The 19,603-nt window shown below is 42.0% G+C and overlaps 1 protein-coding gene across 1 annotated transcript; it reads left to right on the top strand.

Annotated features, from left to right (window-relative positions):
- The first annotated feature begins 10,436 nt into the window (after nucleotides 1-10,436).
- Nucleotides 10,437-16,740, top strand: LOC102956984 (CMRF35-like molecule 7). The gene is made up of 3 exons (XM_007091290.3): nucleotides 10,437-10,491; nucleotides 14,578-14,910; nucleotides 16,402-16,740. The coding sequence occupies exons 1-3, from the start codon at nucleotides 10,452-10,454 to the stop codon at nucleotides 16,578-16,580; spliced, it is 552 nt and encodes a 183-aa protein (XP_007091352.2). The 5' UTR covers nucleotides 10,437-10,451; the 3' UTR covers nucleotides 16,581-16,740.
- The last annotated feature ends 2,863 nt before the right edge of the window (nucleotides 16,741-19,603 follow it).

Here is a 19,603-nt window from a genome sequence, read left to right as displayed (position 1 = left end):
CCAGTTCTCCACTTTAATGGCTGTTGGAGCCTTGTACAGCTGTCCACCTTGTTAGCAGCTCAGATGTGCTCCAAATGCCATTTCTTGTCATCTTCATCCCTAAAATCAATCTGTCCCAACACCTGGTCCCTGGGCCCAAGGCTCCCTCTCCACCTGCCTCCACCACTCTAGTCTTCTGTAGACAAAGGCCATGGGGTCTTCTCCCTGCCACCTGCCACCTGCCACCCTCAAAAGGCCTGGCAGGGGTGGGGGGCTTGGAGGTGGAGCAGTCCAGGGCTTTGCCAGAGGAGTAGGAGAGGGCGTGGCGGGCCAGCCCCAGGAGGGAAGGGGAGCAAGAATCCCTGTCCCCCTCAAGGTCCTTCTGGCTGGACTAAGACTCAAACTGACATGAGACACATTAACAAGAGAAAATCAAATCTAATAGCATATGTGCAGGGAGTCCACACAGACGTGTTAGTCAGGCAAAAGAGATACAAATGTCATCCCGAATTAAGCAGAAGGGGGTAGGGGTCTGAGATTGCAAAGGGAAGGAACCAGTAAATGTTTGGTGCACAAATGTCAGTCCTGCCAGAGAGATGGGTTACCCAGATCAAATTTAAATGTAAGCTTCTCTGCAGTTGCACACATTAACAGTTCAGCTGCTACGTGTTTCTTCCAACTGAACTGGTCTATTCATCTGGATGATAGGTCAGTTTAGGCAAACACATTCCAGAAGGCAGTGATGCAGGTGGATTCACAATGTTAGGCCTGTGGTCCAAGTAATCAGGTAAGAAACAAGAGGCTTTTCTATGGAAACAAGAGGAACCCAATGGTTCATGACTGGATCTAATGTTAAGCTAGTTTCTGAGTTGTGAGGGCAGCCAGTGGAGCAGACTTCTAGATGTTGGACTCGAAGCATCTCAGATAGAGTGAGGGCAGGCTGTGCAGTCAGACAGGTCCCCTGGGTTTGTCGTTCAAATGTCTCTGGTGATCTCTGCTTGGCCTGCTGAGCGATAGGCACAAAGATTGTGTAGGTTGATTCTTGTGGATTTCTCTAGATTTAGGTAAGTGGTTTACATTTAGCAGAACTTCAGGAGAAGGGCAGTTTTAGTTCTCAAAGGATTCCGAGTCAGAAAGGTGGGAGAAACCTCAGAATGTCAATTTGGAATGTTGTAGCTGGTGGTGGAAGACACTAGAAGAAATCAGGACCTAATCCATTTTATAATAGTATATAAATAGTAATAAATCTAAATAGTAATAATATATAGTAATAAAATCTAACATGTACGAAGATGTGTTATTGAAACATATTTTCTCTCTATAATCACTTCTTTGACCAAAGATAATGAAATTAACACTAATTTGTTTGCAAAATAAGTCATTTCCCATAAAACTTGGCCTGACTTTTCCATAAGTACAACAAGAATTGCATTTGGCTCTTTCAACCTGCTTTGCTAGAAGTTTTCATAAAAAGTCTCCAGATGAAGTTTAACAGCCTCTTGAGGCCAGGAGCCAAGCCAATAACTTGCCATCAGACTTTGCCTGTAATACGTATAGATTTGGGTGAATTCCTCTCTTCTCAAGGCCCCCCAAACATCCCGGGGTTCCTGCACCTGTGAGGAAGTGACCTTCTTTACTCACCTGGTAAGGCTGCTGGGAACTCTGGAAGCAAGGTATCAGTCTGGTATTTCCAAGGGGCTTTATTGGCTCCATGAAATCAACCTAAGTTCCTTCAAGCTGTCGGGTAACACCTGAGCCTCTGCATGTCTCCCCCAAATATGACCTTCCAGTCCAAGCGTGGTAATATACGCAGTGTTTCCCATTGTGTCCTGTCATAGGTAGAACAGATTCTTATTGAACTGAAGCAAATAAACAGTTTCCAGAAAAAAAGAAAATACTCCCTGAGAGTTTCTGATTCTCGAGGGTTCAGGTAAGGAGAAAAGATAAATACTCGAATTTGTTCACAAAGGTATATTTTATCAAATCGTTGTAAGTCAGTTAGCTTAAGAGACAAAGTTTCCTTAAATCTTCAAAAACACAACATTTAAAAAAAAGCACTAATGTTTCATACAAAAAGCCATAAAGAGTATAATGATCTTTTGCAAGTCGTTATTAATTTTGGTTCTGCTTGAATCCAGTTTTTCCACTTGTTCCGGAAATTTTTACTTCATTCAGATTTAGGGTCTTGAGGTATTAGAAACCTGTCCTCACAGTTTTCCCCTGAATCTCCTTGAAAATGGTCACATTTGCTCGTGTAATGAGGCATCTAATACACATACAACTGTCTGTAAATAAGGAAAGACTTAAAAATGTGCATTCTTTGAGATCTGCTTGGAGCTCCTGCCACTACAGCCTACATGGAAATCTGGATCTGTGACACACAACACTTCCAGATAATATCATACCAGGACCTCAGATTTGTAGGAGTTTCATATAACTTTTAGAACATGTATCTTAATAACATATCTATATAAACATAATCTAAGAGGGTTTCATATCACTTATTTGGCAATGAATGCTTCCCATGTAAGTAAATGTACCAAGTAGCCTCATTAGTTCAATTGCTCACAAAATCTCTGAGATGTTCAAATGTCAAGAAATTTGAAAAGGTTTGAATGTTTGAATGGGATAACAAATTATTAAGAAACAGTATTTATCCTTTCAACTAACGTGGCAATAGAAGATATCCAAGGCAAATATAGAAGGTTACATAGCTGTGAGAGCAAAATGTAACTCCTTGGAAATTCAGACTCACTCGGTTTTCTTAGGTATCCAAGATGTGATAAATATAGGAAATTATTTTGGTTGCCAGAATCATGGGTTTCAGGCAGATAATTTAAAAAGATAAAGTGTTGCTTACAATTTCTTATGGAGAGCAGACCATTAGTTCAAGCCAACTCTGTACTTTTTATAAAGATGAAACAAAAACTTGCACCAGTGCACTTTTGATGTTAAAACTCATTTATTTCTTTGAATTTATCATAATCTTAGCCAGATTGGCCACACATAACATCTCTTTCCAAATATTCTTTCTTCATAAACTGTCGGAACTTTCTTTTTTACCTTCAATTTTTGTCTTAAATGTTTCCTCTTGAAATAAATGGTTTCACTTTAGGACAGAATTAATTTCTGTTCCCTCAACAAATATGTCTTTTTATTCTTCATATTTTCTTTTACCAAAAACAAATGTGTTATTTTCTTCATATATGGAGTTTCCCTTGTTATTTCCAGTAGTCTTAATTGCATTTATTAGAATTCTTAATGCTAGAAACCCTAATTTTCAGTAAAAACTAAGAAGTAAGCAACTTTGAACTCTGTTACACCAGAATTCTTTATACTTGCAAATTAATAAATATATTTTGGAATTTTTAGAAATATGTGCTTTTTTCATAACACCGTCATAATACAAGCATGAAATCTGTTTATTAACAGGCCCAAATATATCTTTAGTGTCTCTATAATAAGACAAAACCAGATAAATCTCTGCTTATTATTTTATCGTAGTTACATCAATTTAATTTACTTGTTTTTAACTTGTTTTAGTTATACTCAGACTACCCCTAAAACTTCATGAGGCATTAGGTAAAATTAACAATTATTCTAAGGTTTATTTTTCTCCTGGTCAAGTGCAACAGTTGATACCATGACCTTATGTGGTTTTTAGTAAACGCAAGCAGAATAAAGGTTTTCTATTTAAAGCTGGTAACTCTTCAGCCATACCCCTTATAAGTAAACCAGCAACCTGAAATTTGCTTTACTACTGAATATGTTCCCAGATCGTGTGAACCTGAAACACGTTTGGGTGAGTTTTTACCTTTCTGAGTTTTAGAATGTCCAGTCCTTACGAGTACTTGCCTTCAAACTAACTCAATAGAGCTCTTTTGCAAATTAGTTTTAGCAGTACTGCCCAGAGATAGGGAAAATATCTCACATGTACAACATGGACACAAACACACACACACACACACACACACACACACACACACTACACAGACAAGACACAAACAAAATCTTAATTTTGTTTGTACTACCATTTGTGGAGAGGACATGACAGGACCAATTTTTAAATACTTCCCTCTATTGTTTTGTTTATTTATTTGTTTTAACAAAAAGCTTTCCCCTAGAGTTTACATGTTGTAAAAAGGCCCTTAGGTCTTAGTGAAGATGGGGGGTAGAGAATTTATATCACAAAAGCACAGAGGAAGGGTCTCACTTTTCTCCAGGGGGGAATCCTTGGATCTTCTCTGCCTGTCCTCAGAGGGCTGGAGTTTGGGCACATGAGTTCTGCCAATGGTTTGTATTTTAAAAAGCCCTCTTTCCCTCTTTATTTTTTCTTGTTCTTCATTCTCAGGAGATCGTGGGCTGTGTTTACATTTCAAAGACGTGGTAAGATTTAGTTTTAAGGGACACGGGAAGAATATAAACAATTTTTTTCTAAGGTTTTCAGGGTAATTGCTATTTAAAATTCACCTTTTTTAAAAGAAAAGAAATATTTTCTTCCAATGTCCTGAACTTTTCTAATATTACACAAACATTTTGAGAGGAACAGGCAAGGTTTGGAGATCAATAGAGCTAAGTGGGCTTCTACTGGTCTCTGGAGTTGTGGTTCTGGTTTTGTAGAGGTTTGCAAAATAAGAACCATTGTTCCTAATTCCTGAAGACCTGGATTATAGCCTGAATATCAACTATTGCCCCATCTTTTAAACAAAAATTGCTTCTTTACATAAGGGAGACTTTTAACTAAAATGGAAACCAATAGTTTAATGCCTTTGTAAAGTCTATATAAAGCATTTTAACAAAAACCCTTTTTTCTAGATACAAAATGTAAGTTTGGCTTCTATAAGCCCCTAAATATTGGCCTTCAACTGGTCATTTGTAGGAGGGCTTAGAAGAAATTTTGGTCTTTTGTTTCCTCTGTGAAGGGAAGGTTGCATATGTAGTCAAATAATCTTTGTAAATCTCTAAATTTGGCAAGAGCTTCTGAAACTAGACGTAAGGTCTTTATAATTTAAAAACTCTGCTGCTGTCCAGGGGACATGAATTTTTTGTGGTGGTGAGAGGTCTAGGATACACCTGCAAACACATTGTGTAAGAATTCCTTAGTCTGGCAGAGCCTGGTTACAGAGTCCTGGAAGGTGGGAGCAAAACGAGCCTTATTGCCAGTGTCAGGTGCTTTTGCTAAATTCACGTTCTTGCTTTTAGCATTTATAGGAGCATCCTGGATACATTGGACCTAGGATCAAGCCAGAGTGATCTCTGTAAATCTTGTAGGCAAAGGGAGGTTAAACTAGGCATATGTGGCCAGAGTTTAAGAAGACAAAACAAAATAAACGAACAACTACAGCAAAAAAGGGAGACAAACCAGAAAATAGGCTCACACCTGTAGAGAACAAAGGGATGGTTCCCCGGACGGAGGTTGGTGGGGATTCGTTGAAACAGGGGAAGAAGTTTAAGAGCCCATTTATGTGATGAACACTGAGTAACGTATACAACTACAAAACAACTATATAATGTCAGTGAAAAACTCAAAGAAACGTAAAGAAAGGAAGAAACAAAGGGGGATTTACACTGGATGTGGAAACTTATTTTTGTCTTAAATTCGACCTTCTTCCATTTTGCAAAGGGAGTCCTTAAGCCTAGCCTTTATGCTAATAAGATAATTGAGAGCTCTTTATGAAATATATCTATTTAAAAATATTTAAAGGATCCATCTTCTGGCCGTTGATGGGTATCATATCAGTAGCAGCTCAAACCAGTAAGACTTTTTGTGACTTAACTCAGGTCACAAGAGGTGACCAGAGAGGGCAGAGGAGATGCAGCTTCCATGATCCAAAAGTTTACTCCTGACATTGGACTAAGAAAGCAAGTGCACAGGTGGTAAGGTGGTATTGTGGAAATGATGTCTCTAGTCTCCCACAGAAATGTGAGACACCTCCGGTCACAGACCCACTAATGAGGGACATGATATCAGTACTTCTGGAATCATACTTTCCAACACTGACAAGCAATGATGGTTGAGATACAAAGGTTTCCAATGTCTGGAAACTCTCAGGACAAATACCCCTGAGAGCTGGCACAGCATGACAGAGTGAAAGAGACTTGGATTCCCAGTCTATTTCACCACCAAGGTGTACCCCAGTAAGTCCACCCTCCAGATGGTGGAGACCAAAAGGAAAAACTCTCACTGGTCATAAAGCCAAACTCTCAGGAAATAAAACTAAACAAAAGAATAAATCTAACAGCTTTATCAAAGCCTTGGTTCTGTGGGAGCCACAATAACACCTAGGAGGGATGTGTCATGGGGTTGGGGACTGTGTGTTGTTTACAGTGTACCTGCTCGCATGGAGGTTTCTTGAGGCTGGTGGGTGACCTAGTGTCAGTCTACCCCATTCCATGACCAGCTCATCCTATCATGGGAATCCTCTTCAGGTGACAAGAGCTCAAACAGCTTTTAAGTGCTCGACTTGTGTCCACCAATTTTGCAGCTCTGCCTTCCAAAATGTCCCTTAGCAACAGATGACAAACATCAGAAATCATATAGACAAAGGAAAACAAAGAACATTTCTGGGATGAAATGGATCAGTAATGAAAGGACACTCAGCCAAATTGAACTGGTTGAACCACAAAGCCACTAAGCCCAAGGAACTAGGTCCACAAATATTTTCTCCTGCTCATCAAAATTGAGAGAGATAGGGACTCTCATGCTATTTCCTTGGCCTCAGCAAATAGCCATTCCAAGAGCCTGGCATGGTAAGAAATCTTACCTTCTGCTGGCTATATGTCATATGTCCTGGGGGCATCTCAGCTGTGGCAGAGTCTCAGTGAGCGGTATCCAGCTAGTCCTGCTGACTACACCAACTGTTGGGGAGCAAGAATGTCCCATCCCCTTCTCAGGGAGAAAGAGTTCCTGGGTCCTTCAAGGTCCTTCTAGCTGGACTAAGAATCAAATTCATATGAGATAGATTAACAGAAGAAATTAAAATTTAATAGTATGTATGTGGAGAACTCACACTGACATGGCAGTCAGGCATAAAGGGTATAAATGTCAATTTGAATTAAGGAAAAGGGGGTAGTGGTCTGGGAACTCAAAGGGGAAAAAAAAGCAACTCACAGGGAGATGAAAACCAGTAAATGTGTGTAAACAAACGTTTGCCCTGCCATGCAGTTGAGTTACTCAGATAACATTTATCCCTCATAATAACCCTTATCTGCAAAAACCCTCCAATTGAGATTCTTGTATATAATTAAGGGAGGGTCAAAGGTTTCTCTGGAGCCCACAGGGTCTTGACTGCCTTTAGCTCAAAATAATCTTCTTGCCAAAGTGGCCCATCTTGGGACAGCCTGCCCACAGCCCTTTTGCCTCTGTTTGTGTTGGTGTGTGATAGCCACGCTTTCTCCTGGGGTGGGGAGTGGGGTCCCAATAAACCCTGGGGTGGGGTCCCAATAAACCCTGGGGCTTCTGCCTACAACTGAGAACTATGAAGGGATAGTGGGCAAGAATATTGGCCTCCCCTCAAACTTTTCCCTCCCTCCCTTTTTTCTCAAGTTTGATTGAGGTGTAATTGGGATAAATAAACCACATATACACAAAGTGCACTGTTTCAAACTTTGTTCTTGTTGTTTTTACTACTTCTCAAAGCTTACATAAAGTACAACTATGTGATGGTGTTTGGTTCTATGTGTTTAACGCATGCATCATTTCACGGAACTAACCACCACGAACTGCAAAACAATGGTAATCACCTCGCTGGAAAGGTCTTTAACTCTGACTTTGGTTTCATTCTTGGCAGGCAGTCCAGCTGGTGAGGCTAGGGCCTCAAGTGGTGATGTGGCTTCTGTGGACTGCGGTTCCGTGTCCTGTGGTGGAGTTCTCTGGAGCCTGGCGGGTGCTCCTCAGATGTGCCACTTGGGCGCCCTCCAGTGGAGGTCTTTACCAAGTTCTCAACGTGGAGTATTTCTCCAGCGTCTGATCAGGAGCGCACACAGCTGGGGCGCGAGCCTGGTAGGCCTAGGATCCCTTTTTTCAGCTGCTTCCTCTTCTCCATCCCCCAATTCCCCGCCCAGCTTTCAGAGCCTCCACCCCTTCCCATCCTGGTCCTTTGGTTGGGAAGCTTGGAGAGCGGACGCTTTTTTCTCCCCAATCTTCTTTGTATTTCCTGTCATTGGGTTTGCTTTTAGGTGCAAGCAGAAGGAGAACAAAGAGGGAGAAGATGAACTGGTATTTCTAACCCCAGGTCTTGGGACCCTAGCTCTTCTGGGCTGGGAGGACTCTTCTCCTTCAGAGTTCCAACTGTTGGCCCCCAGCGGCTTCAGATGGAGTTGCAGCTTCTGTGCTGTGGCTTGCTGGGGACCTGGTGGGAGGGAAAGAAAACACAAACACCAAGAACACTCTGGGCATCTGACCCCATCTCCCATTAGGGCTTCCCTTTCCCCCTCTTCTGGAGCACTTAAGATCCCTGCTGAGAGTGCACTTTCAGGATGTGGGCTACAGGGTTCACACTCAGGCGGGAGGCTATAGAAGGAACCATAACCAGAAAACACACAGCTGGATTGGTCCAGTTTCCTTCCCCAATCTCTTACTAGGGTTCAGTTTGCAAAATACTCAGATAGCAGCTCCAAGTATTCTGCCTGAGTTCTCAGCTGTAGTCGGGGCGGCGTGGGGAGGTCTTTGGAGTGTGTTGACTTCATCTTACCTGAACTAGAAGCCTGCAGCATAGGTTTGCAAGAGTAAAAAGCTAGAAACAGGGTCAACTGTCATCCATATAGGAATAGTTAATTATGCTACCGTCACACAATGAAACATTAAGGCTGCTATTTAAGGGGTTGATAAGCACATATGTGATGGCTTGGAAAGATTTCCATGGTAAAATTTAAAACCTTTTTATTGGAGTATAAAATACACATAGGAAGTGCACACATCAGAAGTGCACAGTTCAATACATCTGCAGAAATAAACACTCCATGGAACCAGTTCCCAAATCAAGAGAGAAACATTTCCAGCTCCCAGGAGGCTCTTTAACTTAATAAAATATATGTGGAAACCAAGGGAACTAAAGAGGATGCTGGAGGCCACCTTTAAGCCTCTTCACTGTGGTATTTAGAATACTCCTCGGCGGCTTGTGGGAAAGCATAGCCTGTAGGTCAAGACGGGATGGAAGGGTAAATAATTAGACACAATACGACACACCTATTTCACATGGTGTTTTGCACCCACATGCTCAGAGCCCCAGTAGGCCATGTTTTGGCTCAACCTCAGTTACAATCAGATAACCAACAATGATCAGACATTTGAGTCAAACATGTGATATGAAAGAGAAGGACCAAACAAGACCAGCCAAACCAAAACATGACCACAAATGAGGAGAATTTTCTAAAACATCTGCAAAGAGAGAACAGACTGGGAGCTTTTGAAATAATAATATAATTCCTTGGGCCTATGCATGGCTCAGTTAGTTAAGCATCTATCTCTCTCCCAAAATAAGTAATGATTTCAAAATAATGTGATTCCCAAACTAAATATTTCATCTAAAGATTAGAAGAGCAAATAAAAGCACAAAACACAAGAAACCCACCCTCAAAAAGTACAACCAAACTCACAAACATGGTAAACATAGATGGAAAAAGGAGACAAAAGAATTGATTCAGAGAGGAGAGGGAAAGGGAACAGGGGACCGTCAGGAGGGGACACCTGAAGGAAAAGTGGACACCAGTGTGAAAGTCACTTAGGAATCATTAACATAAGCAGTTTGGAGCTGGGAAGTGGCCAACAGCCCACACCCAGGGGAAATCTGCCAAGGGTTGACAGAGGAAGCATCTAGGGTACAATGAGACTGACGGGAAAAGGCGACTTCTCCTTCCTTATAATCTCCCCATGACACCTCTGCCTCAGAAGGACTCAAGATCTCATTGAGAAGCCTGAGATGGAGGGGCAGTGGTTCAGGATCTGGGCTGCACCAGGGCCCAGGGTAGGAGACGTGGTCTGGTATGCACTGACATGGGCTGCCTGGAAGGGGGTCCGGGATGGGCTGTATGTGCAGCGAGGCTGGGTGTGAGCCCTGAGCACTGATTCTTCCTCAGGTACAAACCCAATGTGTGCCCATCCCTCCCTTGGACCCGACTCTGAGGTTCTGTGTCCCTGTCCTGCTGCACTGGGTCACCTGGTTTGCTGGCAGCTGGCTCCCCACACACAATTGCAAGTAGCACCCTGGCCAGTGGGATGCTTTGCTTCCCCAAATCATTGAAGACACATGATAACATCAGCCATAGGCTCCCAAAGGACGGCACTACTTTTCTTCTAATGAATGAAATTAGGAAGTCAGTGAAGAAAAAAAAAATAAGGGAAGTAGGTGAGAGAAACTAAAAAAAAAATGATTTAGAGAAAAGCAAGCACTTTGCCTCTGAGTTCAGTTCAAGTCCCCAGAGGGAAACTGGCATTAGCTGAGCATCAGAGAGACAACCCAGGCAGGCAGGACATGTGGCTGTTCCTGGTTCTGTTCCTTCCCATCGTCCAAGGTGAGTAGCGTGGGGCCTTCAGGACTGAGCACCTTAAGGATCGGGGCAGAACGATGACAGCATCTGTCCCACATGGAAATCACAGAGCCTTTCATTGATCCAGACACTTATTCATTAAAAAACTATTTTAAAAGCTTTGTTACCAGACAGGTACTAAGTTAGGTGTTGGGGAAGGAAAATAAAAATAAATAACACAAACTATGCCTGTTTTCTAGGGCACTGTTTGTTGTCCCTGGCAGATAAATCAATAGACAGATGACAGATACATGAATGGATGGATGGATGGATGGATGGATGGACGATGGATAGATGGTAGTTAAATGCATGAATTCCTGAGGAATATTTAAGGAGTCCAACCTCCAGCTGAGACCCACTCAGTCAAGGTGGGGTTCAGACATCTGGATCATTTGAAAGTATGCACAATTGGTCTTGATTTGTCCCTCAAGCAGGGAACCTCTTTTCTGAAGAGCTAGAGTATAGGTAGGAAGACGCCAGCAAAACTTGGGTGTTACAGGATCTCTGGAGAGTTGCTCATCCCCACGTATCAGTCAGCCTGAGTCTCTGCTCTGGATGATCCAAAGACCTGTCTTCCAGCGCAACAACTGAGACACTTTGAGTGGTGTCACTGGGGGAGGAAGACCAGGGATTAGAAGGAGTTTATTTGTGGACTGGATGTTACATCCTTGGAGGTAGCTAGTGCTTGATGCTCAGAAGGGATAGGAACTACTATCGGACCATTTGGCTGCCCCAGCTCTGCTCCCTGTCATTGGAAAGAACCACAGGGTTTGGGGCTGGATGCAGATAGTGTTTCTTCTGGGAAGGAGGTTATCAGGGGCAATAAAATAACGTCATTTATTCATCCATTGACTTCATCATCATATGTGTAGAAGAGAAAAACTCTGATAAGGAGATCTCCAAGCAGACAATTTTGGGAAAACTTGCATATTATTATGTTCTTAATGTGGAAGTTCATGTGGGGATAAAAGGGTTACAAATATGTATTAGTCATAATAGCAACATACCACAGACTGAGTGGCTTAAACTATAGAAATTTATTTTCTCACATTCTGAAGGCTGGGGAGTCAAAGACCAAGGTGCGGGCTGATTCAGTTTGTGATAAAAGCTCTCCTTCTGGTTTTCAGGCACCACATTCTCATGGTGACCACTTTTTGTGCATAAGCAAGGAGAGAAAGAGAGAGACAGAGACAGAGAGAGAGACAGAGACAGAGACAGAGAGAAAGAAAGGCATCATCTTTAAACATCACAGGGGAGGTTAAGACTTCAACATATGAATTCTGGGGCAACACAAACATTAGTCTTTGACAACATAGAGACAGAATTGATCAAGGGGCAAGCAAGCCTAGCTCATCTGTTGTCAGATTGACATCACTACCAACCCATCTAAGCCTTCTTCCACTTCACTAAGCAAAATCCTGGAATCCTGTTTCCCCCAATCGCCTTCCTTCTGTGGGTTGGAGTTTGTCAATGGAAGTACTTGCCAGAGATTTGGGAGGTGGGAAAGCAGCCTTACACTCTGGAGGCAGCTGAAGGGCCCATGGGTGGGTGGGAGATTCAGAGTGACTTCTTGTCAAGCGCTTGGGAACCCTCACTCCGTTGGTGGAGACTGAGATCATTGGTGGGAGTTTCTCAGAGACTTCCCAGAATCGTAGCAGCTTCTTATGGGCTCTTGAACAAACCCATTCTGGAGCTTCTGACTGTGAGCACAGTATCAGCTTCCCTTCTCATGAGTCAGTGCAAAGACTAAGACATAACTGCTCACAGCAATATTACTCACTTGGCCAAAAGGTGAAAACAACCCATATATCGTCAACTGATGAATGAGAAACTAAATGTGGCCAATCCCTACCAAGGACTGAAGTGCCCACATACCCTACTTGGTGGATAAACCTGAACAATTATGTTAAATGAATGAAGCTAGAAAAAAAGGCCATTAATTGTAAGATTCCGTTCATATGAAATATCCAGAAGGGAGAAAGTTATAGACAGAATGTAGATTAGTGATTTCAAAAGCTTCAGGCAAGAGGGAAGTGAGGAGAGATTGGGTGTAGGATTTCTTTCTGAGGTGACAAAAATGTTCTGGAATTAGAGGTGATGTTGCACAACTTCATGAATATCTGAAAACCACTTTAAAATGTATGATATGTGAATTATACTTCAATTTTTAAATTGGACAAAAATAAATCCTTAGCCTTAAACAATATTTTCTCATTTTAGAAAAAAACAAAATTATCACTGTCTTTAACTTAGCAAACTGGAAAAAGAGCACAATGGTAATGTTGAGGAAATAAGAGGAACAAATTATATATATGAGAAGTTAACAACTTAGGAAATAAAAACAGTAATATTTACAAACTAATCTCAAACTGGGTTAATGTGCAAAAGACAAAGAGGAGGGAAGGAGAAACGGAAAGGAAGATATCTTGCAGCATGTGTAATCAACAAAAATCAAGCAGTGCCATGTAGTCAGAATGTGTAATTATAATAGATACGAACGTTTGAATTATTTTTTAAAGTTGCTTTATTTTGACAGAGAGAGACAGACAGACAGAAAGAGGGGGGGGCAGAGAGTGGGAGAGAATCTCAAGCAGACTCTGCTCTGTCAGCACAGAGCCCAGTGTAGGGATCAATATCAGGAACTGTTTTATCATGACTTGAGCAAAAACCAAAAGCCTGACTGAGACACCCAGGTGCCCCAAGATATGAACATTTTGATTATGAAAGGACTTTGTTTCTTTTTTTTTTTTTTTTTTAGTATTTATTCATTTTGAGAGAGAGAGCATGATCAAGGGCAGGGGACAGGGAAGGAGAATGAGAATCCCAAGCAGGCTCTGCTCTGTTAGTGCAGAGCCTGATGCAGGACTCAGTCCCATGACTGTGAGATCATAACCTGGGATGAAATCAAGACTCAGACACTCAACCAACTGAGCCACCCAGGTGCCCCATGAAAAGTACCTTGTAATTACAGGACTTTATGCTAATACATACTCCATGAAATAGGTAACTTTCTTGGAAAAACAAACCAAAAGAATAGAACCAACTCAAGAACCATGAAAGAACTTGAATATTCAATATTCTTGGGAAAACAATTTCCAGGAATCAAAGAATTTGCCCCAATAGTGAATTTGTCACATAGTTTTGAAGATAATTTCTTAATACTTAAAGACACAGAAATTCCTTTGCTCTATTTATGTGCTGACCACCAGTGTTTTTTTTAATTTTATTTTTTATTTTTTAAAATTTACATCCAAGTTAGTTAGCATATAGTGCAATGATGTTTCAGGAGTAGATTCCTTAGTGCCCCTTACCCATTTAGCCCATCCCCCCTCTCACAACCCCTCAGTAATCCACAGTTTGTTCTCCCTATTTATGAGTCTCTTCTGTTTTGTTTCCCTCCCTGTTTTTATATTATTTTTGTTTCCCTTCATACACACACACACACACACACACACACACACACACACACAATGGAGTATTACTTGGCAATCAAAAAGAATGAAATCTTGCCATTTGCAACTATGTGGATGGAACTAGAGGGTATTATGCTAAGTGAAATTAGAGGAAGACAAAAATCAGATGACTTCACTTATAGGAGGACTTTAAGTGACCACCAGTGTTTTAACATAGAGAGGTCCACACAAAATCCAGATTCCTGGTTACTCTTGAAAAATGAAAAGATCTGAAACCACAGAGCCAACATCTTGCATGAGAGCAGTGGGCCAAAGTGTACTGGGGTCTTGCCTTTCCTTGGGTCATTTGCTCTCCAGATGACATTGGCCACGGGGAGGGGGAGGAGTGGGTTATAGGATGTTGCCATTGCTCAGTATGGGTGTTTTTGATTCTTTGAGATCTGTAGTTGCGCTCTTAGGTGATTTCTGGGGTGGATTTGACCCACTGGAGTTTTGAAGGACAAAGGTCTGTCTTGTGGAAGGTCTATTCCTTCTTTGACTGTTATTCAACTCATCAGGTACTTGGGTTTATTGGAATCATTTGTGATACAGGAGGCTGTGGCTCTTCCTCAGGCAATGGGGTGTGGTGGTGACAGGCACGTGGACTTGTGTTTTTCAGGCTCATATCCCCTCATGGCAGTGTCAAATGCAGTGAGTGGCCCCGTGCGGGGCTCGCTGACCGTGCAGTGTCGCTATGAACCCGGGTGGAAGACCTACAAGAAGTGGTGGTGTCGAGGAGCTAATTGGGAGAACTGCCGTATCCTTGTGAAAACCAATGGATCAGGGGAGAAAGCAAAGGGTAACCAAGTGTCCATCCAGGACAATCAGAAAATGCACACGTTCACCGTGACCATGGAGGAGCTCAGGTGGAACGATGCAGACACCTATTGGTGTGGGATTGAGAAATCTGGGACTGACCTTGGGGTCAAAGTCAAAGTGACCATTGACCCAGGTAAGAGTATGTGTAAGTGTGGCTGTGTGTCTTTAGAGCCTGCTCTGTCCTGGGCCCTGAGGTTCCTCTCCAGTGACTTCAGTGTCACTCAGAGTGAACAGTCACACAGGGTGGTTGAGTCCTGAGTTCTCCTAGAACCTGACTGATCCCTTGGGGCTTCTATTAGATGCTCTCATGGCTCCCAGTACCTCCTCCAGGACTGGATCAAGCCTTTCTGGGCATGTGTTTCTCTGCACAATGCAGTGTCTGAGTCTATTGCCCACAGAGAGCAAGGTGATGGTCCCAGTTTCAGCCCATAGGCCAAAGGGACCTCCTTCCATGGGACCCAGAGACTCCAATTCCTGCCAATGCTTTCCTGGACCTCTGGTGCCCTGTGTTCCTGCTCTTTCTGGAGTTTGGGGCTGGGACTTCATAGTGGCTATTCCCACCCTCTGCTCCATATCCAGTGTCAGAGGGAAAGGGCCCCAGCATAGTTGGGGTGGTGTAGTTGATTTCTGAGGTCCAGAATGGCCTCCATAGTCAAAGCGCTGTTTAAATCTATCAAATACTTTTTGTCCGTATCTATGAGATGATCATATGATTTTTCTCCTTTAGTCTGTTAATGTGGCATATTATACTTATTAATATTCTCATGTTCAAACAATTTTGCATTCTTGGGATAAACCCAACTTGGTGATGATGTATTATCTTGCTTATATATCCCTGGATTCAGCTTGCTGATTTTTGGTTGCAGACTTTTGCATTTATGTGCATGAGTGGATTTGCCTATAGTATTTCTTATTGCACTGTCCTTGTCAGGTTTTGAAATCAAGATTATGCTAGATTCATAAATGGATTTGGGATTGCATCCTCTTTTCCTATGTCCTGGAATTTTTTGTGTAAGATAGACATTATTTCTTCCTTAAATGTTTAGTGGAAATCTCCATTGAAGCTCTGTGTCTGGAGTTTCCCTTTGGAGAGGTGTTTTACTTTTTTGTATGTAAGCTCTACACCCAACAGGAGGCTTGAATTCCTGATGCTGAGATCAAGAGTAGCATTTTCTAAGGACTGAGTGAGCCAGGTGCCTGTTGGAGAGTTTTTTGATAATGAATATGATTCATTTAAATAGTTGTAAGATGATTCAGGTTTTCTATTTCTCTTTGTTCCTATTTTAGCACATTACATAATTTTTGCTAGAGATTTTTTATTTCACCCTGAGTTTCAAACTTATTGGCTTAAACTTGGTTAGATATCCTTTTATTATCCTATTCCCTAATTATCTTACCTTCTTATATATGCACAGGATATTGTGTGAATACCCTTTTTCATCCCTGGTATCAATTATTCAGATCTCTCCTTTTATCATGAATATCTTTCTAGGTTTTGTTTTTGTAAAAAAAAAAAAAGCAATTGTTGGCTTTTTGGTCTTCTCTGTTTTATATTTCCTTCCTACTTCAAATTAATGTTTTTCTTTTCTTCGTATATTTCCTTCCTTCTCCTTTCCTCTGCAAGTGACCATGCAATGTCACTACGGCCCAGAGTGGGAGACCTACGTGAGGTCCTGGTGTCAAGATGCTGATCTGAGTAGCTGCAACATCGTTGTTCAAACCACTGGATCAGAGTTGAAGAAGAACCATGTGTCCATCAATCAGAAAATGCACACATTCTCCATGACCATATGGGGAGAGTAAAACAACTTTTGAAAAAAATGAGCTGGTGTTTTTCTGAGTTGCTCCCAGGCGTTTTACAGAATGGCATCCCTGTTCACACGCGAAATCTGGAAATTCAGAGAAGGACCCAAGCTTAGAATTCTTCCATAAGTTCCTTCTTTGCTTTTTCTGGGGCACCTTTTAAAGTAACCCCTTGGACTTCATTCTGTGAAAAATCAGTGACCTCTTCCCCGACCCCCTTGTAAGTCACAGGGGCTCTCAGTCTCCTGCTTGTTCATGGTCCAGGATGGGGGACTGCCCTTCCTCAGGCTCTCCCCTGGATCTGTAAACAATAAATGTTGTGACGCTGCTTCCATCGTGTGGGTGTATTGAAACTGTGCCTTTCATTAAAACGTTCCTGTCCCTGGGTGGTTCATGTCCCTAAAGTGGGAGTGTGGCTATGGAGGGAGCTACCTACCTGCCCACCCACGTGGGTGGTTGTGCCTCCTCATGCAGCAGGTCGTGATCTGCATCTTCTTAATTCAATGAACCAGCTCTGGCTTCTAAATACACACGGAGGAACTCAGGCAAGTCAATGCAGACACAGCCTGGTGTGGGATTAGGAGAGTTGGAGATGACCGTGGGTCCAAGTGACCATTGACCCAGGGAAGTACTCTTCCCTCATGGACCACTGGCATCTCCTCAGCAAGAGGGAGCTAGTGAAAAATTGGGCAGATATGCCAATTTTTATATTGTGGATTTTTAGAAAGAGAAATTTTAAAAATACACAAAATGTGAAGTAGAAAAGTATGTTCTGTCTTCTATAGTACAACCCTACCCAAAGGTAAGGACTGTAACCAGCGTGTGTGTCTGTGTGTGTGTGTGTCTCTGAGTGTGTAAGAGATAAAGAGCATGTGTGTGTGTCCACTGAAAAAACTCTATGCATCCGAAGTATATATATGTGTGTATATCTTTCCTCTCGTCACCAAAAAATAGCATATATTGTTCTCTCACTTAATGTATTTTAAAAATCATTCTATAACAATATCTATAGATTTTTGTTTTTAATGGCTTCATAGTATTCCATGATATTTATGTATCATGACTTGTTTTTGCTTGTGTTGGACATTTCCGTTGTTTTGGGTTTTTGTTTTTGTTTTTTCTTTTTTTTTTTTTTTTTGCAACTACATGCAACTCTGTAATGAATCGCCTTGCATGTATGACTTGATACACATTTATGGATATACTTGTAAAGTACATTCCAATTTAAAAAAATAGCTGTGTTACTGGTCAGTACATTTTCCAATTTGGTGCATATTACCAAAAAGATTATAAATTTCTACCCTTCTTTCAATGTGTTAATAAACGACCACCCCACATCCCCACCATTCGATGTGGTCAATTCTTTATCTTTATGCTCTGAATGGCAGACTTGGCATATTGATGCACATGACCTGGGCCCCCAGGCAGTGGAGAATGCTGTAGCAGATGGGAGTGGATGAGAGGGGAGAAGGAGTGGCAAAAGGCTGCCAAGCAGAGAGCTACCAGGTTGGTGGTGGTGGGTGAGCTGAGAACCAATAGGACACGTGCCCTCATCGAAAGAGAGAGGTTCCAGGCTGCCACCTGCTCCAGCTTGCAGACCCTCCCAGCCGCCTCCCTCCTTACACTAGACTTTGGCAAATATCAACTTTTATTTGTAGAGGGAGTAGCACCTTCAAAAGCTTATGGGTGAAAAGAAAAGAAAAGAAGTTCAAATCAAATAAGAAGCATACTTCACAAGAGGAAATGCCTAAGAGCTGGGCATGGGTGTTGATGCACCTTCCAAGGGAGATTGGTTACAAGTGGCGTTATTGACCCATAAGTAAATATACGGAAGCTTCCAGAAGTCAAGTTTCTCACAGTGCAAAAGGAGAGTCACAAATAGAGAAAACCAGAAAACTAGAATGAGCCCTGTGGTTCTGACTGGGAAGTGGGAGCATTGCAGGGAACTGATAGTTTCAGGCTGTTCCTGAAAGCCCATAGATGTGAATACAACAGGGAGTATGTTTCCATCAGTTACCTGTATATGTAGGTGTATCTGCAGAGGACCTAGGAAAAGGGACATCCTAATAACTAGAGAGCACCCAGCTCCTGGGCCTTTGGCTTCTCGAAAATCATTCTCCACTAAAAGGAAGTAGAGTTCTTTGAGAAGTGGCTGATTCCAGGGCTGGGACACAGAACTGACAAGTTGAGCCTTGGACATCTTGTGTCGCAAAAGAGGAAGAGGTCAAGGGCCAGAGAGACACATCAAAAGGACAGGAAGCCGCTCGAAGGGGCTCCCACTGGCCAAATCTGGGACAATTTGAACATCAAAACACATAATGGTAGTAATGGAGTGTAAACCCTCGGAGCAAAATAAAAGCCATTTTAGCGTATATTGGTATAAGCATATAAAGGACTAAATTGAAATTTGATGAGGAACTGGTGATTTACATTGTTTCAAAACTTTCACTGACAACCATTGCATGTGAGGCAGACACACAAGTCCTCTGAGTATCTCCCTGATTCTAGACAAATGGGGCTCAAGAAACCATATGGGTCATTAAACACTTCACTTTACCCATGAGGAAACTGAGGCCAGACAGAAGACACAGAACCAGTGGCACCTGAGCCAGAACTGGAAACAAAGCCTTTGATCCCAAGTCTGGTGTAGTTTCTATACCTCCCAGGATGTGCAAGGTTGCTTCTGTCTAGTAAACAGTTATGTTTTGGGGTACCCACTTTACATATGGTTCCTATTCCATATGAGACTACCTTATAAAGAATGGGCACAGACACCATGCTAGTCTAAACATTTCATCTTAGCATTCTCTGATCTGTAGGAATCCAGGTAAGTAAGTAGCCTCTAAAATCTCCTCTGCCATTACTCTAGACACTTGGAAAGACTTCTCAACTGGTGGGTCCTTGATATCTTCCCTGATTAGGACTTCGACATATAATTTGGGGGCAACATGGACTTATAGTTCCAATAAAAATGATTCAGTATTAAATATGGATACACACAAAAAAAGAGTAGACAGAGCCCA

Source organism: Panthera tigris, chromosome E1 (genome assembly GCF_018350195.1).
Source record: "Panthera tigris isolate Pti1 chromosome E1, P.tigris_Pti1_mat1.1, whole genome shotgun sequence".
Classification (NCBI taxonomy): Eukaryota; Metazoa; Chordata; class Mammalia; order Carnivora; family Felidae; genus Panthera; species Panthera tigris.
Note: the sequence above shows the minus strand (reverse complement) of the source record. Positions and strands in the feature narration are given on the sequence as shown.

Bases quoted from the DNA above. Each gene is read 5' to 3' on its own strand.
- LOC102956984 (XM_007091290.3), top strand. From the start codon at position 10,452: ATGTGGCTGTTCCTGGTTCTGTTCCTTCCCATCGTCCAAG. The intron at 10,492-14,577 runs GTGAGTAGCGTG...TGTGTTTTTCAG, and splicing joins GTTCCTTCCCATCGTCCAAG to GCTCATATCCCCTCATGGCA. The intron at 14,911-16,401 runs GTAAGAGTATGT...TTCCTCTGCAAG, and splicing joins CAAAGTGACCATTGACCCAG to TGACCATGCAATGTCACTAC.